This window comes from Zingiber officinale, chromosome 6A, assembly GCF_018446385.1.
Source record: "Zingiber officinale cultivar Zhangliang chromosome 6A, Zo_v1.1, whole genome shotgun sequence".
Classification (NCBI taxonomy): Eukaryota; Viridiplantae; Streptophyta; class Magnoliopsida; order Zingiberales; family Zingiberaceae; genus Zingiber; species Zingiber officinale.
In genome coordinates this window covers 93985443-94003210 of record NC_055997.1, presented here as the reverse complement: position 1 = coordinate 94003210, position 17768 = coordinate 93985443, and the positions used below count along the sequence as shown (strand labels likewise).

General features: G+C 42.7%; 1 protein-coding gene across 2 annotated transcripts; it reads left to right on the top strand.

The window, feature by feature from the left end:
- The first annotated feature begins 11065 nt into the window (after positions 1 to 11065).
- On the top strand, positions 11066 to 15392 carry LOC121996963. Of its 2 annotated transcripts, XM_042551149.1 has the most exons (6): positions 11066 to 11303; positions 11461 to 11751; positions 11835 to 11911; positions 12002 to 13723; positions 14197 to 14323; positions 14447 to 15392. In XM_042551149.1, exons 2-6 carry the CDS (start codon positions 11610 to 11612, stop codon positions 15139 to 15141), a joined length of 2763 nt encoding a protein of 920 aa, XP_042407083.1. In that variant the 5' UTR covers positions 11066 to 11303; positions 11461 to 11609; the 3' UTR covers positions 15142 to 15392. The 2 variants fall into 2 exon arrangements, with proteins under 2 accessions (XP_042407083.1, XP_042407082.1); XM_042551148.1 differs by lacking the exon at positions 11066 to 11303 and having other exon boundaries at positions 11312 to 11751.
- The last annotated feature ends 2376 nt before the right edge of the window (positions 15393 to 17768 follow it).

Genomic DNA, 17768 nt, shown 5'->3' with positions numbered 1-17768 from the left:
GCCGGGAGCATGTTATCCGAGCTACAAGCTCATCATTGAAGACCGTCGAGTGGCGACGTTAAACTCTAGAGTCGGGCCGACGACTATAAACCCCCAGGCTTGAAGACCGTCGAGCGGCGACGTTAAACTCTAGAGTCGGACCAGCGACTATAAACCCCCAGGCTTGAAGACCGTCGAGCGGCGACGTTAAACTCTAGAGTCGGACCGGCGACTATAAACCCCCCGGCTTGAAGACCGTCGAGCGGCGACGTTATACTCTAGAGTCGGACCGACGACTATAAACCCCCCGGCTTGAAGACCGTCGAGCGGCGACGTTAAACTCTAGAGTCGGACCGACGACTATAAACCCCCCGGCTTGAAGACTGTCGAGCGGCGACGTTAAACTCTAGAGTCGGACCGGCGACTATAAACCCCCCGTCTTGAAGACCGTCGAGCGGCGACATTAAACTCTAGAGTCGAATCGGTGACTATGAACCCCTGGCTTGAAGACCGTCGAGCGGCGACGTTAAGCTCTAGAGTCGGACCGGCGACTATAAACCCCCCGGCTTGAAGACCGTCGAGCGGCGACGTTAAACTATAGAGTCGGACCGGTGACTATAAACCCCCCGACTTGAATACCATCGAGCGGCGACGTTAAACTCTAGAGTCGGACCGGCCACTATAAACCCCCCCGGCTTGAAGACTATCGAGCGGCAACGTTAAACTCTAGAGTCGGACTGACGACTATAAACCCCCCGGCTTGAAGACCGTCGAGCGGCGACGTTAAACTCTAGAGTCGAACCGGCGACTATAAACCCCCCAGCTTGAAGATCGTCGAGTGGCGACGTTAAACCCTAGAGTCGGACCGGCGACTATAAACCCCCGGCCAGAAGAAGATAATAAAAAGGTTGACCCGTGAGTCGAGCGGCCGATCGGCCAAGTTACCAAAGGTACTTCGCGAACATCTAACGGGAATTCCATTTAAAGAAGTGGGTGTGTTCAGACGACAACCCGATTGCCAAAGATACTTCGCGAGGGAATCCTTTGGAGAATAGGGTGAGATGTGATTAACTAGAAGGAAACGTAGGGGACGTGAACAGTGGTAGTTCGTGATCCGATCGGAAGACATAGTGTAGGACCGTTAGAGTCGATAGAGGGGGGGTGAATATCGATTCGAAAAAGACGAGTATAAACGCAGCGGAAAAATAAAATAGACACAGATGTTTTTACTTCGTTCGGAGCCTGTGACGACTCCTACTCGAAGGCCCGTGGTCCTTGACCACTTTCATTGGGCAATCACTAACAAGTCGAAATATGATTACAGAATGAGTACAGGAAATGCAAGTGAAAATAAAGCAATACCGACAAGGAAATTAAATAAAAACCGAAGTAGTACTTTGTCGGAACTTTGTTGGCGTCACACTGAACGTCGAGCAGCAAGACCAGCAGTAGAAGAGTTCTCAGCTAAAATTGAATTCATCTGAAGCTCCTGTCTGGGGCTTCTTTTATATGCTGTTCCAGGCGCCTGGATCCCTTCCGAGCGCCTGGAATGTGACGTAGCTGCACAAACCATGATGCTCCGGACCACCTTGTTTCAGAAAACTCCCTTTTCCTGCAAAACAAAGTTAGTCCGAGGCAAATATGTATCCTGTAAAACAGATTGTTAGCACAGTTAAAGTTCAACAGATGGATAAAAAAGAGTATGACTTAGATTCCGTCTTTCCGAGACCGGAATCTAGTCACGATCTCGACTTAGACATCCGAAATGGATCTAAGCCGGATCGATGCCTAATGTCCCCTTTCCGGGAACGCGTCCTCACAGTCACTCCCCTCCAGTGACTTACCTCACTTACCTGCCAGACGTCCGGTCAACCCGTCGACCCGTCTGGACTTCTCGCCAAGCGTCCGGTCAGCCCGTCGACCCGCTTGGACTTCTTGCCAACTATCCGGTCAGCCCGTCAACCTAGCTGGACTTCTCGCCAAGCGTCCGGTCAGCCCGTCGACCTGTCTGGACTTCTCCTGCACACTCGATCAAAGTGTCAGACAACAACAAAACTAACTTAACCTATTTGTCATTCATCAAAACCTGGATTAAATCGTTAGTGCTAACTGCACCAACAATCTCCCCCTTTTTGATGGAATGACAACCTGGTTAAGTTAGTGTTAACATATGCAAGAAACAACATGCATTTATGCGGTTTTTAAAGTTAGTTTGTATTTTCAAATTGGTTTAGCTAACTTAACCACCTAACCCTCCCCCTTTATCATTCATCAAAAAAAATAAGCAAGGGTAAATAATCAAAGTGTTGAGTTTCTGCAAAAAGTAACTAGATTTTGCAATATATTTAAGTTTGGTTTAATTTTTTAACACAAAAAAAAAATAGTCAAAATAAAGTTAATAAAGTTAATCAAGTTGTGGGAGACAAGTTGAATTTTTGAAAAATATAAAGTTAATCAAGTTTCACTTTTTAAGTGTGAAAGATTTCCAAGCATATTTTACAAGAACTGAATAAGTTTAAATATGCTATATTCAACTTTTAAACTCAGGTTTAAAAAAAATTAGATGAGATTTAAACTTTCAAGTTTTGCTATTAATTTCTCCCCCTGAACTTGATATCTTAAAATTAAACAGTTGTCTAACCAATTAGGTACTAACTAACTATCAGAAGATAGTAGCTTTCACTTGGTTAGTCATATTAAGGTCAGTGTATGACTTGACTGATTATCTTTAATCTGATTACTGTCTGATTTGTATTTAACGTCCAGACTTATGCTGATGCACTGAAATAAGCATCTTAAGTCCAGACAGTTGGCCTATGCGTCTCACCCCTTTCTATGTTTGTCAAACACAAGCAAGGTAAGCCTAAGGTGTTGGTGAGATGCTCAAAAACTAGTCCTATGGGTACATGCTTTCTAAGGATTCAAAACTAGTCTAAGGCCAAAACTGTTTTTGAAAATCTAAAAATGGCAAGTTTTGAAAACAAATAAATTTGACTTATACTTTGATAAAACCATTTTTGAAAGTTTTTTTTTGAGAAAATCCTAGTCTATCAAGTTGGAACATAACCAATGTGAGTCTGAACTATCACTAGATAGATCCAAAGTATTTTACAAGTAGTGTAGATACAGAAGTGAGTCATAACTAGATCTACTGAGATGATAAAGGGGGTGGTCCTGATCCCAAGGATCGGAGAAGCGTCATCAGCTCAGTGTGTCGGGTATCCCCGGCAGCTCGTAACTCGGCTACCTCTTGTCGAATGTCTCGATGAAAATCAGAGTTCTCCTGCTGGAGACTCGCCATAGCTCTCTCTAGTCTGGTCATACGGTCGGATAGAGAGCGGGGAGCGTGATGTGGTGCTCGAGCTGGGGGAGGTGGTGGAGCCGGTGCGACTTCCTCCGGAAATAGTGCGAGCATGAACTCGTCCACCTGTGCGTCTGGATCGGGCTGGTGCTGTGCCCCCCTCCGCCAAGACATAGTCCCGTCATCTCTATCTATCTGGATACCGGCTAGGGAGAAGTTCCGTGCTGCTATAACATCGAACTCGGTCATATGGGCAATGTCTCCTCTGGTGACATCAATACGCAACGAGGACATATAGGATGTCAGAATGTGACCGAATGGCATGTGGACTCGTCTATCAGTCACGAATCCAGCCGAGTAGATAATGGTGGAGAAAATGTGTAGGCTGATGTCAATATCTAACCTATGAATTAGGGCATAAAGTAAGAATGAATGGAATGGGCGCATCACAGCGATGTCCCGAGTAGTCAGTGGTTGATTTGTTTGTTTGTGGGTTGATTTAGTTTGTTTGCCTTGTTGACAAGCATTACATATGGTTGAATCTAAGTTAGGTAACTTTGGTAAGCCTTTTACAAGTCCATTTAATTTACTTATATTTCTAAAGTTGGTGTGAGACATCCTCCTATGTCATAACCAAGTTTCTTCTTTTTGTGTTAAATAACACTTAATGGAAGAAATGGTTAAGTTGATGACATAGATGTTGTCTTTTCTAAAACCTTTTAGGCTTATGGTAGGATTATCTAGATGTTTGATTGAACATTCTGTAGATAGAAATTTGACCTTATACCTAGTATCACATAATTGACTTATACTTAGAAGATTATATTTAAAGTTTTCAACAAGTAAGACATTTGTAATTATAAAGTCTAATTTTAACTCAATATTACCTATACCAATTACCTTGAGTTTGCCGTTGTTTCCGAAGGCAACTGTTCCTAGGCTTTTGTAAATGAGTTGAGTGAACTTGGTGTGATCTCCAGTCATATGTTTGGAGCAACCACTGTCCAAAATCCACTTGGTTTCCTACAGTAAGTAGGATTAAAGTTAGTCTTTTGAGCATGCATTGTTTAAGTTTAAAATTGGTTTAAGTTTAAGTTAAAATTAAAATTTTGAAATTAATTTTTAAGTTTAAAAAATTTGAAATTAATTTTTAAGTTAAAATTAAAATTTTAAAATTAATTTTTAAGTTTGAAGTTAAAATTTTGAAATTAATTTTTAAGTTTAAAATTAAAATTTTAAAATTAATTTTTTAAGTTAAAATTAAAATTTTGAAATTAATTTTTAAGTTTAAAATTTTGAAATTAATTTTTAAGTTTGAAATTAAAATTTTGAAATTAATTTTTAAGTTTAAAATTAAAATTTTAAAATTAATTTTTAAGTTAAAATTAAAATTTTGAAATTAATTTTTAAGTTTAAAATTTTGAAATTAATTTTTAAGTTTGAAAATTTTTAAGTTTAAAATTAAAATTTTAAAATTAATTTTTAAGTTTAAAATTAAAATTTTGAAATTAATTTTTAAGTTAAAATTAAAAATTTTAACTTTAAAATTTAAGCCTTATTCATCTCACCCGATCTATATTATCAATCAGGGAATCCTATGATTTTGTGAGATGAAATTGGTTTGATTACAGAGTTTTGGTTTAACTTGTGTTAGATTCAGACTTAGCTTTGGTTTCCACAAATAGGCATTCTTCGGATAAACTTCTAAGCTTGGTGAGTCACATGGACATCATTAGAAGTAACCAACCTTTCGAGGTTTTCCGAATAGTCCTATCCACGGAACTTAGTACTAAATCTTGGTCTAACTGGTTAGGATTCGTTTAAGGGTAGCTTCGGTCAGTTCCACTTGGCCAAATGCACCAGATCGAAGCCATATCTTTCTAGACATGCGATGCCCAAGCTTCCCTAACGTACTATCATCCAAAAACTTCACCAGTACCATGAGTCAAGTTAAACTTGGTCTCTTTTTAACTAATCCTAATTACCCTGCCGGGATAGTTTGTTTTGGGTTACCCTGTCGGGTAGGTTAGTTTTGGAGGTGCCAGCTATTCTGGAGCCTCCCCCTGAATTATTGGCCATTAATTTAGATTTTGGTTTTAGGTTTGTGTCGATTCTTTTTATAGTTATGGTTAACTTGGTGATAATTTTGTTGATTTTTAAAATGTTTAGATTTTGAATTTGATTTAGGTTTGTATTTTGGATTTTGGTTTGGTTTATTCGATTTTATATAATGTATTTTTTCTTTAGGTATATAATATTGATTAAGTCCTACTTGCGTGGTCAGACACGCTTTCGGAACCCAAGCTAGATTGGTTGATTTATATTGGGTTATTAATGATTTGAAGGTTTTATTTGAATTCGACTTATATCCTAGTCCGGTTTTATTATAACATGCTTTTTGATTATTTAGGATTAAGTCTAGATTTTTTGATCTTGTTGTGAATTTTTCTAACATTTCTTTTAAATTGTTAATCTCATTTTTTAGTAATAAATTTTCTTCCTCAAGTGTTAGATCTTGAGTTGGATTTGAATTTATGATTTGTTCCTTGAGGTTTTGATTTTCCTCAAGAAGTGATTTGTTTTCATTTTCTAATTTAGTTAATTTACTATTTAAGCAGGAAATGATTCTAAAAAATTTTTTGTTTAAATTAAAGTATACCTCATTCGGGCCTTCGGAAACGAGTACGGACTCGTGGCTTGTTTCGGGTTCAGACCCGTCTTCATCTTCCGATTCGTTTTCTGTTTCAGCTTCGTGGGCCATCAGTGCGAGGTGGCTCTGATGTTTCTGCTCTTCTTCCTCCGATTCGTCCGAGGAGTCGCCCCACGTTGCTTTGAGTGGCTTCTTTTTGGTTGGCTTTGATTTGTCGAACTTCAGTTTTGGGCATTCATTCTTGTAGTGTCCCTTTTTATTGCAGCCATAGCAAGTGACGTTCTTTTGTTCTGAGGGAGAGCTGATCTTTTGAAGGTCCTTTTTGCTGAAGCTCCTCTTTCTCCTGGTGAACATTTTTCTTACTAAGTTCACCAGGTGTTCTTCATCTTCGGAGTCTTGGTCGGCGTTTTCTTCAAATTCAGGCTTGCTTTTCTTGGAGGAACCTGCAAATAAAGCTACACCTTTCTCGGCTCCAGCATTAGTTTGTTCGTGTAATTCTAATTCACAGAAAAGCTCATCCAATTTTAATTTAGAAAGATTCTTAGAAATTTTGTAGGCATCCACTATTGATGCCCACAAACTATTACATGGAAAGGCGTTTAATGCGTACCTTATCAAGTCTCTGTTCTCCATCTGGTGGCCTATCGCATGGAGCCCGTTGAGGATGTCCTTGATCCTCGCGTGGAGTTGATTCGCTGTTTCTCCTTCCTGCATTTTTATATTAAAAATTTTATTTAAAAGCAGGTCTCGTTTTGTTACCTTAGCGTCACTTGTTCCTTCGTGCAGCTCGATCAGTTTGTCCCACAGTTCTTTAGCGTTTTTATGTGGACCGACTCTGTTTAGCTCTTCTCTTGTTAGTCCGCACTGTAGAGTGTTGATCGCTTTGTTTTCTGTTGACGCCTTCTTCTTCAAGTCAGCTGTCCATTCTTCAGGATCCAGTATATTCCCGGAGGTGTCTGCCGGAATTTTGTAAGGTCTCGTAATGCTCATCCACTGGTCAAAGTCAGTTTTGAGGTAGACCTCCATGCGCTTCTTCCAGTAAGGGAAGTCGTCCCCGTTGAAGAGTGGAGGTCGCCCTGTGCTGAATCCTTCTTGTTGGGACATTCTGTGCATAGGTAAATAACCAAAAAATATCCTAAGACTTGGTCTTGGATTAGTAGTGCGGGAAGAGAGAGAGAAAAAAAACTAGATTCGTGTTGCACTAATTTAAATTGATTAGAGAAATATTAAGTTAACGAAACACCAGTTTTAAAATTAATTAAAAATATATAAAAGAAAATTCACCCTGTCTAATTGGTGGTTACACCAAATCAGACTGCTCTGATACCACTGTAGGACCGTTAGAGTCGATAGGGGGTGAATATCGATTCGAAAAAGACGAGTATAAACGCAATGGAAAAATAAAATAGACACAGATGTTTTACTTCGTTCGGAGCGACGACTCCTACTCGAAGGCCGTGGTCCTTGACCACTTTCGTTGAGCAATCACTAACAAGTCGAAATATGATTACAGAATGAGTACAGGAAATGCAAGTGAAAATAAAGCAATACACAAGGAAATTAAATATAAACCGAAGTAGCACTTTGTCGGAACTTTGTTGGCGTCAGACCGAACGTCGGCGAAGACCGAGAAGAGTTCTCGCTAAAATTGAATTCATCCAAGCTCCTGCGGGCTTCTTTTATATCTCGAGCGCTGGATCCCTTCCGGCGCACGGAATGTGACGAGCACAAACCATGATGCTCCACGTGGCGGCGACTCGGCTGGATAAATTCGCCTTCCGGGCGCCGGGCGCCCGGACCACCTTGTTTAGAAAACTCCCTTTTCCGCAAAACAAAGTTAGTCCGAGGCAATATGTATCTGTAAAACAGATTGTTAGCACAGTTAAAGTTCAACAGATGGATAAAAAGAGTATGACTTAGATTCCGTCTTTCCGAGACCGGAATCTAGTCACGATCTCGACTTAGACATCCGAAATGGATCTAAGCCGGATCGACGCCTAATGTCCCCTTTCCGGGAACGCGTCCTCACAGTCACTCCCCTCCAGTGACTTACCTCACTTACCTGCCAGACGTCCGGTCAGCCCATCGACCCGTCTGGACTTCTCGCCAAGCGTCCGGTCAGCCCGTCGACCCGCTTGGACTTCTCGCCAACTATCCGGTCAGCCCGTTGACCTAGCTGGACTTCTCGCCAAGCGTCCGGTCAGCCCGTCGACCCGCTTGGACTTCGTGCCAGACATCCGGTCAGCCCGTCGACCTGTCTGGACTTCTCCTGCACACTCGATCAAAGTGTCAGACAACAACAAAACTAACTTAACCTATTTGTCATTCATCAAAACCTGGGTTAAATCGTTAGTGCTAACTGCACCAACACATAGGTATGAGCAATGTAACCGAAAAGGAAAAAAGAATAAGCTAACGAAAGGACGGCATATGCTCATTAAAATTTAGGCCATTAAAAGCCGGCCGGAAGGATTACAAAAAACACTACTCAAGAAAATCATAAACAGTCTTCGGGATGGAAGAAAGAAGCGCCACATAGTCTTCGGCCGGGATGGTTGTGGAGTCGGGAAGCTGACCCTTGGACTTCAGATAGTTTGTTGTGGCAGAAATGGCCAGCTCGAAGGCAGTATACATCCGCTCGCAGACCTTCTCAGAAAATTCGTTCGAGCAAATGTGTTGCTGCTTCAGGGCGACGACCCGGCCTGGCTCAGGCTCTTGATATTCCTTGAAGGCAGCTTGGGAAGCTTCAAGGGACTCCTGCAAGGATTTCAGTTCGTCCTTATGTTTGAGCGCATCCCCCGAGCGGCTCGCCTTCTCGCCGTCCAGCTGCTCCATCAACTCCTTGACTCGTTGCTCCAGGCCCCACGCCTCAACGTTCTTCTTCTCCAGATCGGCGATGGCCGTTTTCTTCCAATCGGTGGCTAGGCTTATTTTTCGGTCAAGTGTCTTGACCTGTCGTTCGAGTTCGGCCAAAGTATGAGCCTGGTCGGCTATCTTCTTTTGCTCAGCCTTCAACAAATCTTGGGTCTTCTTGAGCTCTTTCTGCAGCTCAGTATATGAGGGGCCCTGGGAGGACGGACCACCCGAGCTCTTCAGCTTCATCAACTCTTCGTCCACCATGGCCAGCCGATTGACAACCGCAATCTCCTCCACCCATCGCTGACATAAACAAGAATATTGATAGTCGATCGGAAAGAGGGCGTAAAGGACTTAGGAAGAAAACGCACTTACCCTAGTGGCCTGCTGCATATGACTGTTGGCCAGATTGCAAAGCGGAATCATTGCGACACGGGCCCGAGCATCGGCCCACATCTCGGCGAGGGGCCTCCTTCAACTAGACTTGAAGGGGAGGCATGTGATCCAATGATAAGGACGGGGGATCCTCATTGGCGGAAGGTCAACGACACGTGGAGGTCAAAGGTCAAGAGATTCAACCCTGAGATCGGTCGACCGCCCGACCGGATGAAGCGGGCTGACCGACCGGGCGATGCAGACCGACCGGCCATGAATCTCCCGAACCGAAGGAAGACAACCTGACTGGGGGTCGGGTTTCCAATGCTCAAGGTAAAAAGGTTCAAGTCCCGAGCGGGATGTCCGTTCAGCCGGTACACAAGGCAACACGGGCGGGAGAAGTCTCATTCGAGCATACGACCGAGGCAAAAAGGTTCAACCCTGTCGAGCGGCCGACCCGCTCGGCCCTGGAACAGACAGGGAAAGCAAGAGGACAAAAGAGACGGGGGATAATATCATCCTCGAGACGCCTGCCGCCGACAAGCAGCAGAGTTGGCGGCCGAGCCGTACACAGGATCATACGGCAGAATCTTCCACCGTCACATCCGGGATATGCTCGGACGGTTGCGGAATGATGCCAGAGGTACTTTTCTGACAGAGGCTTGTTAAGGTATGTTTGGGGAAGCGTGCACGCATAGAGAAGCGTGCACGCATAGAGAAGCGTGCCCGCGCCTCCCCGGGGTCCTATATAAGGACTCCCAGACGTCGACGAAGGTATGCGCACATCTCTACTGTAGCCTCATTACGCTGCCTCTCTCGTTGCCTGACTTGAGTGTCGGAGGGCCGTCGTCGGGAAACCCCTCTCAGCTCGGCTTCTTTGCAGGTTCACCGGAGAGCTACACCACCAGTCGAAGACAGCGGAGCGTGCCACGTTCCTAGCGTCCGTCGACTCAACGCTTAGACAAGATCAATAATCATCCTAAAAATTATAAAACAATCCTCAGATTTTAACTTTTGTCCTCTATTTTTTAAAATATAATATTGCCTGTAACATGTTTTAATTAAATTAAAAAATAATTATAATTTTTTAAACGCGAGTATCTAAGAGTACACAGTGTCTATTCATGGGAAATCGTGGGCTGAGGGATTTTCTCCTGTTGGATTCAGAGAATCCCCACGTAACTAACATGCGGATAGGATTAATCTTGGCCTTTATCCAACGATAAAAAATCCCTTTTAGCGTGAAATTTGCACTGGACAATGCATCTTAAACGTACAATATAAGCCGCCGTGGCTAGATTTCCAATGGACAACTCGAAACAATCAAAATCAATGGGGACAAAAAAAAAACCAGATTTGAGAGATTTTAAAGAGGTACGTAAGATAAAAAAGTTGAAGAAAAAATTTAAACTATTAAGAATGTAAAATTTGAGATTTATAATTTAAGATTAAATTTATTTTTTCATCCTAAAATTAATAATATGAATAAAATAAGTAATTAATGAGTTCATTAAAAAATTATAAAGAGATTTTTTTATTATAGAGAATGATAGATTTTTATATTTTTGATGTCATATTAAAATCACATTGAAGATTATAAAAAAATAGGAACCCTAACACACTTCTAATCGCGACTCCATCGACTTCTCACACAGTATCTCAAACATTATCAATGAAACAGGATTAGTTTGTTCAAATGAAAGCGTCTGTTCTCTCACAATAAGACAAAACCAGCGAAAGCAGAGAGCGAGATGGGGACTATACACTAGAGTCTACTACAGAAGAATCCACTGCCATTTGGAGTTACTACTGTTGACTGTTCCCTGCTGTGTCCTCCATTTTAAACCATCTTGATCAGTCTTTGGTTTCGAAATAATCAATAAGTATTTTTGGTATGTTTAAACTGTCTTGATAAAATAATGGAGGAAAGGCAAAAGGAAGAAGACATCAGGCAGCTGTTCCTGCCATCTTCCAGTTCCACTTCTGCTGCATCTTCCTGCTTCCTCTAATTACAAAGAGGAATAAGAAAAAAACAGAGCCAGAAAAAAGATGGAATATAAGCATTAGCAACATGGCTTTCAACGCAAGCAAGAGATGGGGGGACGGAAGAATCCCCTCCGACACCGCACCCTCCTTTCCATGGTTCCCTTGTTTCCATAAGCTTTAATAACTAATTGTTTACTAATTAATCCTGCTATGGTTTCCCTTAATTCGGCTCTCTCTCTCTCTCTCCCTCTTCTTTGTTCTGCGTGCTCTGCGAGTGAGACTGAGTAATATGGAAGCATTTGTTGCTTGCCAGCTGCACTGCCAAAAGGATGATGAGAAAAAGGAGGAAGACGCTCCCTTGACTGCGGAGTAGAGTAATAAGCTATCGTTGTCTAGCTACCTGCTGCCTTTTGGCTTTTGCTTCCTCCATCTTTCTTGAGGGTGGTTCGAGGAGGCTTGGAGATGAGTCTCGCCATCGCGGAGAGGAAGCAGCAGCAGCGGCGGCAGCCAGGTGGGTTCGTCGGCGTCTTCTTCCATCTTTTGGATTGGAACCGCCGGCTCGCAAGGAAGAATCTTTTTCCCCGCAGGAAGCTCCTCCCTCCAGGTTTTTTCGCAGTTTGTTAATTTGTACTGTCAGTATAATGTGCATTGCATTTGGAACGTTCACACGTTTGGTGTGTTGCACAGTTCGTGCTGCGAAAGCGTCGGTGACAGCGAAGACGTTCGCCGCTGATGAGAAGATGCCATTGGCGAAGTTACTTCTGGTAAAAAAAAATGATTTTGTTCCTCCTTTTCGCTCTCTGTGTCATTGATTCTTGCTAAAAAATCGATCTTTGGGGGCGACTATATGTTAGATTGATGATGAAAACCAGGGCGGTTTTCCGAGCATGAAAAAGCTAGACGATCTCGGACGTGGGATGCAGGCTCCTGGACTGGTGGCCAGGTTGATGGGTCTCGAGTCCATGCCTGTTGTCGCGCATGAAAGGCCGCGGAAGGCTACAGATTCCAGCTGCCTTTGCAACAGGGAAGAAAGCGGCGGGGTGTTTTACCGAATCGATCAGGATTTGTGTGTGGTGGAATCAGGTGGGATCAGGAAACAGGAGTGTAGACCGCAGAAGTTGCGGAAGACTGGAGGAGGGTTCTTGGAGAGGCAACCCATTGATGGAGGCCACGGCAAAGCTAGTCTCTCGGGAAAGAAGAAGACGGTGCTCTCTTCCTCCTCAAAGAATAAGCTTCACAAGCCTCCTTCACCTGGGAAAAGCTCACGGCTACCATCGGGCAGGCTGATGAAGGCTGCAACTAGAATTCTGGAGCCTGGTTTGCAGGATAGAGGTCCGGCTAAAGTCGCAATAGCTTACAAAGATTCTTTAATCTTTGGTGCAGAAGGCGGTGAAGTTGTCGCTACCTTGAAGAACTCCAATGAGCCATTGGGTGATTCTGTTTCTGAGTCGAGCATGACCGATGGGAGATCTGATGGAAAGCTCAGATTACAACTAGGTGCTGGAGAAAATCTGCGACCAAGGATTGGCTCATCTTCTTTTGATATCAGTAATGCCTCTTGCTCTCATACTGACTTTAAAGAAAGTAGTTTTATTTCGCTTGCCATGCACGCTGAACAGCCCACGGACAATGAGATTTTTAAACCTTTTCAATCTAAGACGGTGGTGCAAAACATTGAGGAGGAACTCAGCGAAAAGAATGAGCAAAGTGCACGCAAGACTAAGTTTGATAGGTCATCAAATATGTTTCGAAGGAATCAACTTAGGCAGAATCATGCCACTACTGTGAGGGAGAAAGTGGCATTTGGGACCAGCGTCTGTTCAAGTAGCCAAGGTGGAAGAGATGCAAATAAGATCAGAAGTGGAAAGGGTTCTGCTTTTGTGGTCAGGAACGCAAGTAATGGCAACCGCTCAAAGTTGGCCTATGAACAAAATGGCTATCGCAGGTCGTTTGGTACTAGCCCTACAAAGAACATGACGCAAAAGAGACCAACTAGTACTGTTTGTGGAGAACCTGCTGAAATCTTCCGCTCGACCTCTACTAAGCAAAATGTTGGAATCAATTTTAGTGACCGAAAGGGGTTAGAACAAAACAGTTTCAGGTCTGTCAGCAAAAGATGCATCAAAAGCAATTCAAACTGCAAAAGTGGCAATGAATTTGATTTCAAGAGCAGTGACATTGTTTGTTTCACATTCAATTCACCAGTTAAGCACATACGTATATCACCTTCAAACGAGGTACAGAAGATGAATATCAGGTCTACAAATGGGTACTTTAATAACATTGGTTGTGATGCAACATTGGAGTTGGATGCGCACAATAGCATAGTATCTAACAGAATAGCTACATTGAGAGGAGATGAATCAAGAAATCTGCTTGAAGAAAATATTAAGGAATTAACTTTCATGGATCATGAGTTGCTAGTTGGGGCTGCGATGTCTTTTCCTTGTCTCCAAGATCTGGGAGCTGCTTTTATATCTGGACAGAATGAACATAAACAGATTAGCGCCTGCTCCAAGAAAAATGCTATGTCTACCTCCTTAGGCTCATCTAGTTTTCCTACTTCACAAAAACAGGTGAAATGCAATGTCCTTGTGGCATCCACCACCATTTATTTTAATTATGAAGTGCTTGTAGTTTGAATGCTCCTTGACTAGAGCATATCTAGCTCTAAACCAATAGGATTATATCTAGCACACCCCTTTTTGTCTCCCATTTTAGACTCTTTAATCTAAAATCTAGATACATATCATCGGCAATATTGTTTCCCCTAGCAAGTATATAAAATGTTTAGCATGTTACATGGTCAGTGCTATGACTGAGTTACTATATGAAGGAAGCACAAAATAGTTGAGCCTCATGGCTTGGTGTTGATGATGATAAGCATTATTTGAGAAGGAAAGAAGTTTGGAAAATTTTATATATTTTACATGTTAGATTTTACAGTAACTGACTTTTATTATTGCTAAAAATAAATTGCTCGGAGTTCCTCATGCTATGTTGGTTGCTTGGTTTGATTCCTCTGACATTTGATTTCATTTTCCATCAGGACAACGTTAAAACTCGTCCTTCTTCAATTCTTGAAATGGATAGTAGTCAGCTTAGCCCAATATCCATTCTGGAGGCTTCATTTTCAAATGACAGTTGCTCAATTGGGAGCCTCAATGCCAGTTCAGGTGCGACAAAATTTATTATTTTTTCTCACTTTAAACTCCTTTGTATATATATGTTTACTACTCCCATGAACATTGAGATTGAGAGCTAAGACCATATTTCGTCTACAATGTGCTTGCTTTCAGTCGGAAAGCTGCAGGTTGGTTTGGTGGGAAATTGCAACACACCACAATCAACTGATACAGACGTTGATCTTTTGGATTCAGCAACTTCAGTTAATCTCAGAAGGTCTATTTTAGACAAAATCCAGCATCTGAGTCGCATAACTTCAAGTGCCGATGACATTCCTTATGAAGTTGGATTCTCAAACTTTGAATTTTTTGAAGCTAGGCGTTTCATTTCAAATGCAGTGCTGTTGTTTGAAAATTTCACCTCGTCAGATACCGGTTCTTTTGGCATTTCTCTAGAATCAACTCTTTTAGACTTGCTACAAGGTGTTTGTGATGCTCTTCTTGTACCAACAGTTGATCCCCGTTATAGAGGGGTAAAAGAAACAGATCGACTAAGAGAGTTGCTATTCGATTGCATGATCGAATGCCTGGATTCAAAGTATAGCTTTTCTTGCAAGTCTGGTTACATGACGTACTTTAAGAAGCCTTTCCTTTTAAACCGAGAGAAATTGATGGAAGAACTTCACAAGCAAATAACAGATTGGATGGATTTGGCAGGCAAGTTTTTGGATGATTTGGTCAAGAACGAAATGAAATCAACAACTGAAAATTGGACAGTCTGCAAGATAGAAGCATGTGAGGCTGGCATGGAATTAGAGAGCAACATTCTTCAAGCTTTGGTGGAAGAAATTCTGATTGATTTCTACTAGTGGATGCTTAGTGACTAAAGGAGTTTGACAAGATAACTGGTCTTATAGACAAGCTCTGATATATTTTGTGTTTCTTGCTTTCTTCACTGTAATTATATATGACACTAAGAAGCTAGAAATCAAGTTTTGTTCAAACTGCAAGAAGAAGATTTGTGAGTTCTTGACTTATTCTTGCTTAAACTCTGGGATGGTGCGTTGGGTTTATTTGGATACAGACTCGCTTTGTTGCTTCAATCTATATATTATTTTACTGCCAAGATTTCATTTTACTCAATGTGCTTACTTTGTGTTGCAAGTTCTTCATGTTTTGCAAATTATGAATAATAATGTTATCAAAATTTTATCATAGTTGTTATTAAATTATAAGTTAGATATTATTAAACTAAAAAATAACATTAAATTTATACACAAATCTAAACTCTAATTTTATACCCACTAACTCACCAACCAAAATTTGGAAACCATGGGCATGCTACAGAATTGCTGCACGCATGGCTTGCTCACTCCAATTGGATGAGCGCATGGAGCCCACCCACTTCTCCTCCAGTAAGTTTTTAATCCAAACCGCTTCTTCTGGCATACATAATCAACGCCACTTCATATATACATGTCTTTTGTTTAATCAAGTATTCGGATCATGCTCTTGATGCACGTCTTCTCTTCCACTTTGGCAACCCTTTGATTCTTTGAATTCTCTCATCACATTGACTCAGTACACAAAAGATATATACACACCAATGCGGATGACCACTGATACGAATACAGTCCTATCGTCAGAAATCAAGAAGACGTATCAATCAACAGTCAACAGTTAGGGAAAGAAGAGGTAGGACCGTCTGGTGTCATCAGTCGCATGATACCCGATCGAGTGCTTACAGATCAGGATCCCATATTTGAATCAGAATGTGCAATCAGGAGGATGCCTGACCTGCTCCAACTGGTGGGGTTTTCACAGCTCAGTTATATCCAAGCCTGGTTCTCTCAGTAGGTCAACTCCCGGTCAACTCTTGAGTGATCTCACCACAGCTCTCCCTGCCCCTCAAGACTTAGGCTAGGTGTTATACCTGACAGATCATCCCGAGCTGCCCCTAGTCATACCCAGGTGAGACAGAAGGCGCTACGTGACAACAAGGTCAGGGAATCGTAATCGCCTGTCAGAGAATAACTGTTGTATGTCAGAGAATATTCCAATGGTCTGCGGTCATCTGCGAATGAAACCTTCTTCTAGTCCACAAGAGGGTGTCATGCGTCCTCCATCCCCAGACAGGTCCTGACACCTAACATTCCCTGACATCAGTCAGGCTCCAGAGGTACGCACTGTCATATAAAAAGGGAGGTCCTCTCCCTTGAGTAGGTACGCTCTCTCGCACATTCGCACTTGTCTTCTACTTTTCTTTCTCCTTCGTACACTATTTTTTTTAGGAAAAAATATCTGACTTGAGCGTCGGAAAGCCTGCTCCGGGGATTTTTTCCTTGGTTTCTAGCCTCTAACGTTTCGTGAGCTTGTCTGAGTGTGCAGAGCTCAAGTACCGCTGGCTTAGTTACCGCCGTTTGTCAGTGCCATGTGGGGGTCCGTTCTCTGGGACACATACGATAAGGGTGTCATAGTCGCCTCTCCGTCAACACTAGCGACAGCTCATCCGTCTTTCGTCTGACTCAGATTCCGGACAGGATCGATTTGGTGTCGTCTGTGGGAACTTCCTTTACTTGTTCTGGAGCGTGCAGATGGAGGAGACCGGAAGGATCAACGTGACCATGATGGCAGGGGAGTACGAACTGTTTAAGGAGGCCAAGAGGCGGGCGACTTCCGAAAAACAGATCACTGCTTCACGATCATACAAGATGCTTGCAACTTTCAAGGACTCTACTCATGTCTCGGATAGAGGATCTAAGAGAAAACAACCCAAGGAGTTCCCTCCAACTTTTTATCGGGAGTCTGGCCCGGACTATTACCACAAGGGCTCGACTGCTATAATAAGAAAGAGCAACTGCAGGCCTCCATGGCGGAAAGCTCCCCACCTAGGGACTCAAAGAAAGGGAAAGTCATAGTCCTCAGGGAGGAGCCCCGAGGGGAGTCTGAGGAGCAAGTGTCCTTCTCTCTAAGGGTACTTGAGGAGAAGCTACCGAAGGGGTACAAGCCCCCAGCTATTGGAGAATATGACGGTAGCAAGGATCCGTAGGATCATCTTTAGAAGTTCCAGAATGCTGCGCTATTGCACCAATATAGCGACGCCATCAAGTGTCGAGTGTTGTTAAACACTCTATCCGGCTCGGCACAAAAATGGATCGATGGATTGCTGAATGGGTCCATCACTTGCTTCCATGACTTCAAGACTGTTTTCCTGCGCCATTTCGCCAACAGCAGGAAGTACCAGAAGACAGACCACTGTCTCTTTGCCCTCAAGCAAGGGTCTGTCGAGCCCTTGAGAAACTATATCAAACGCTTCAATCAGGTAGCCCAGGATGTCCCGTCCGCTACCTTTGAAATATTGATGAGCGCCTTCTCCCATGGTTTGGTAGAAGGGGAGTTCTTCCGAGCTCTCATTCGAGAGCTTGTGAAGAACTTCGATAAGATGCTACGGAAGGCCGCTAGGGGCGTTACTAAGAAAGCGTGCAAACACTACGTC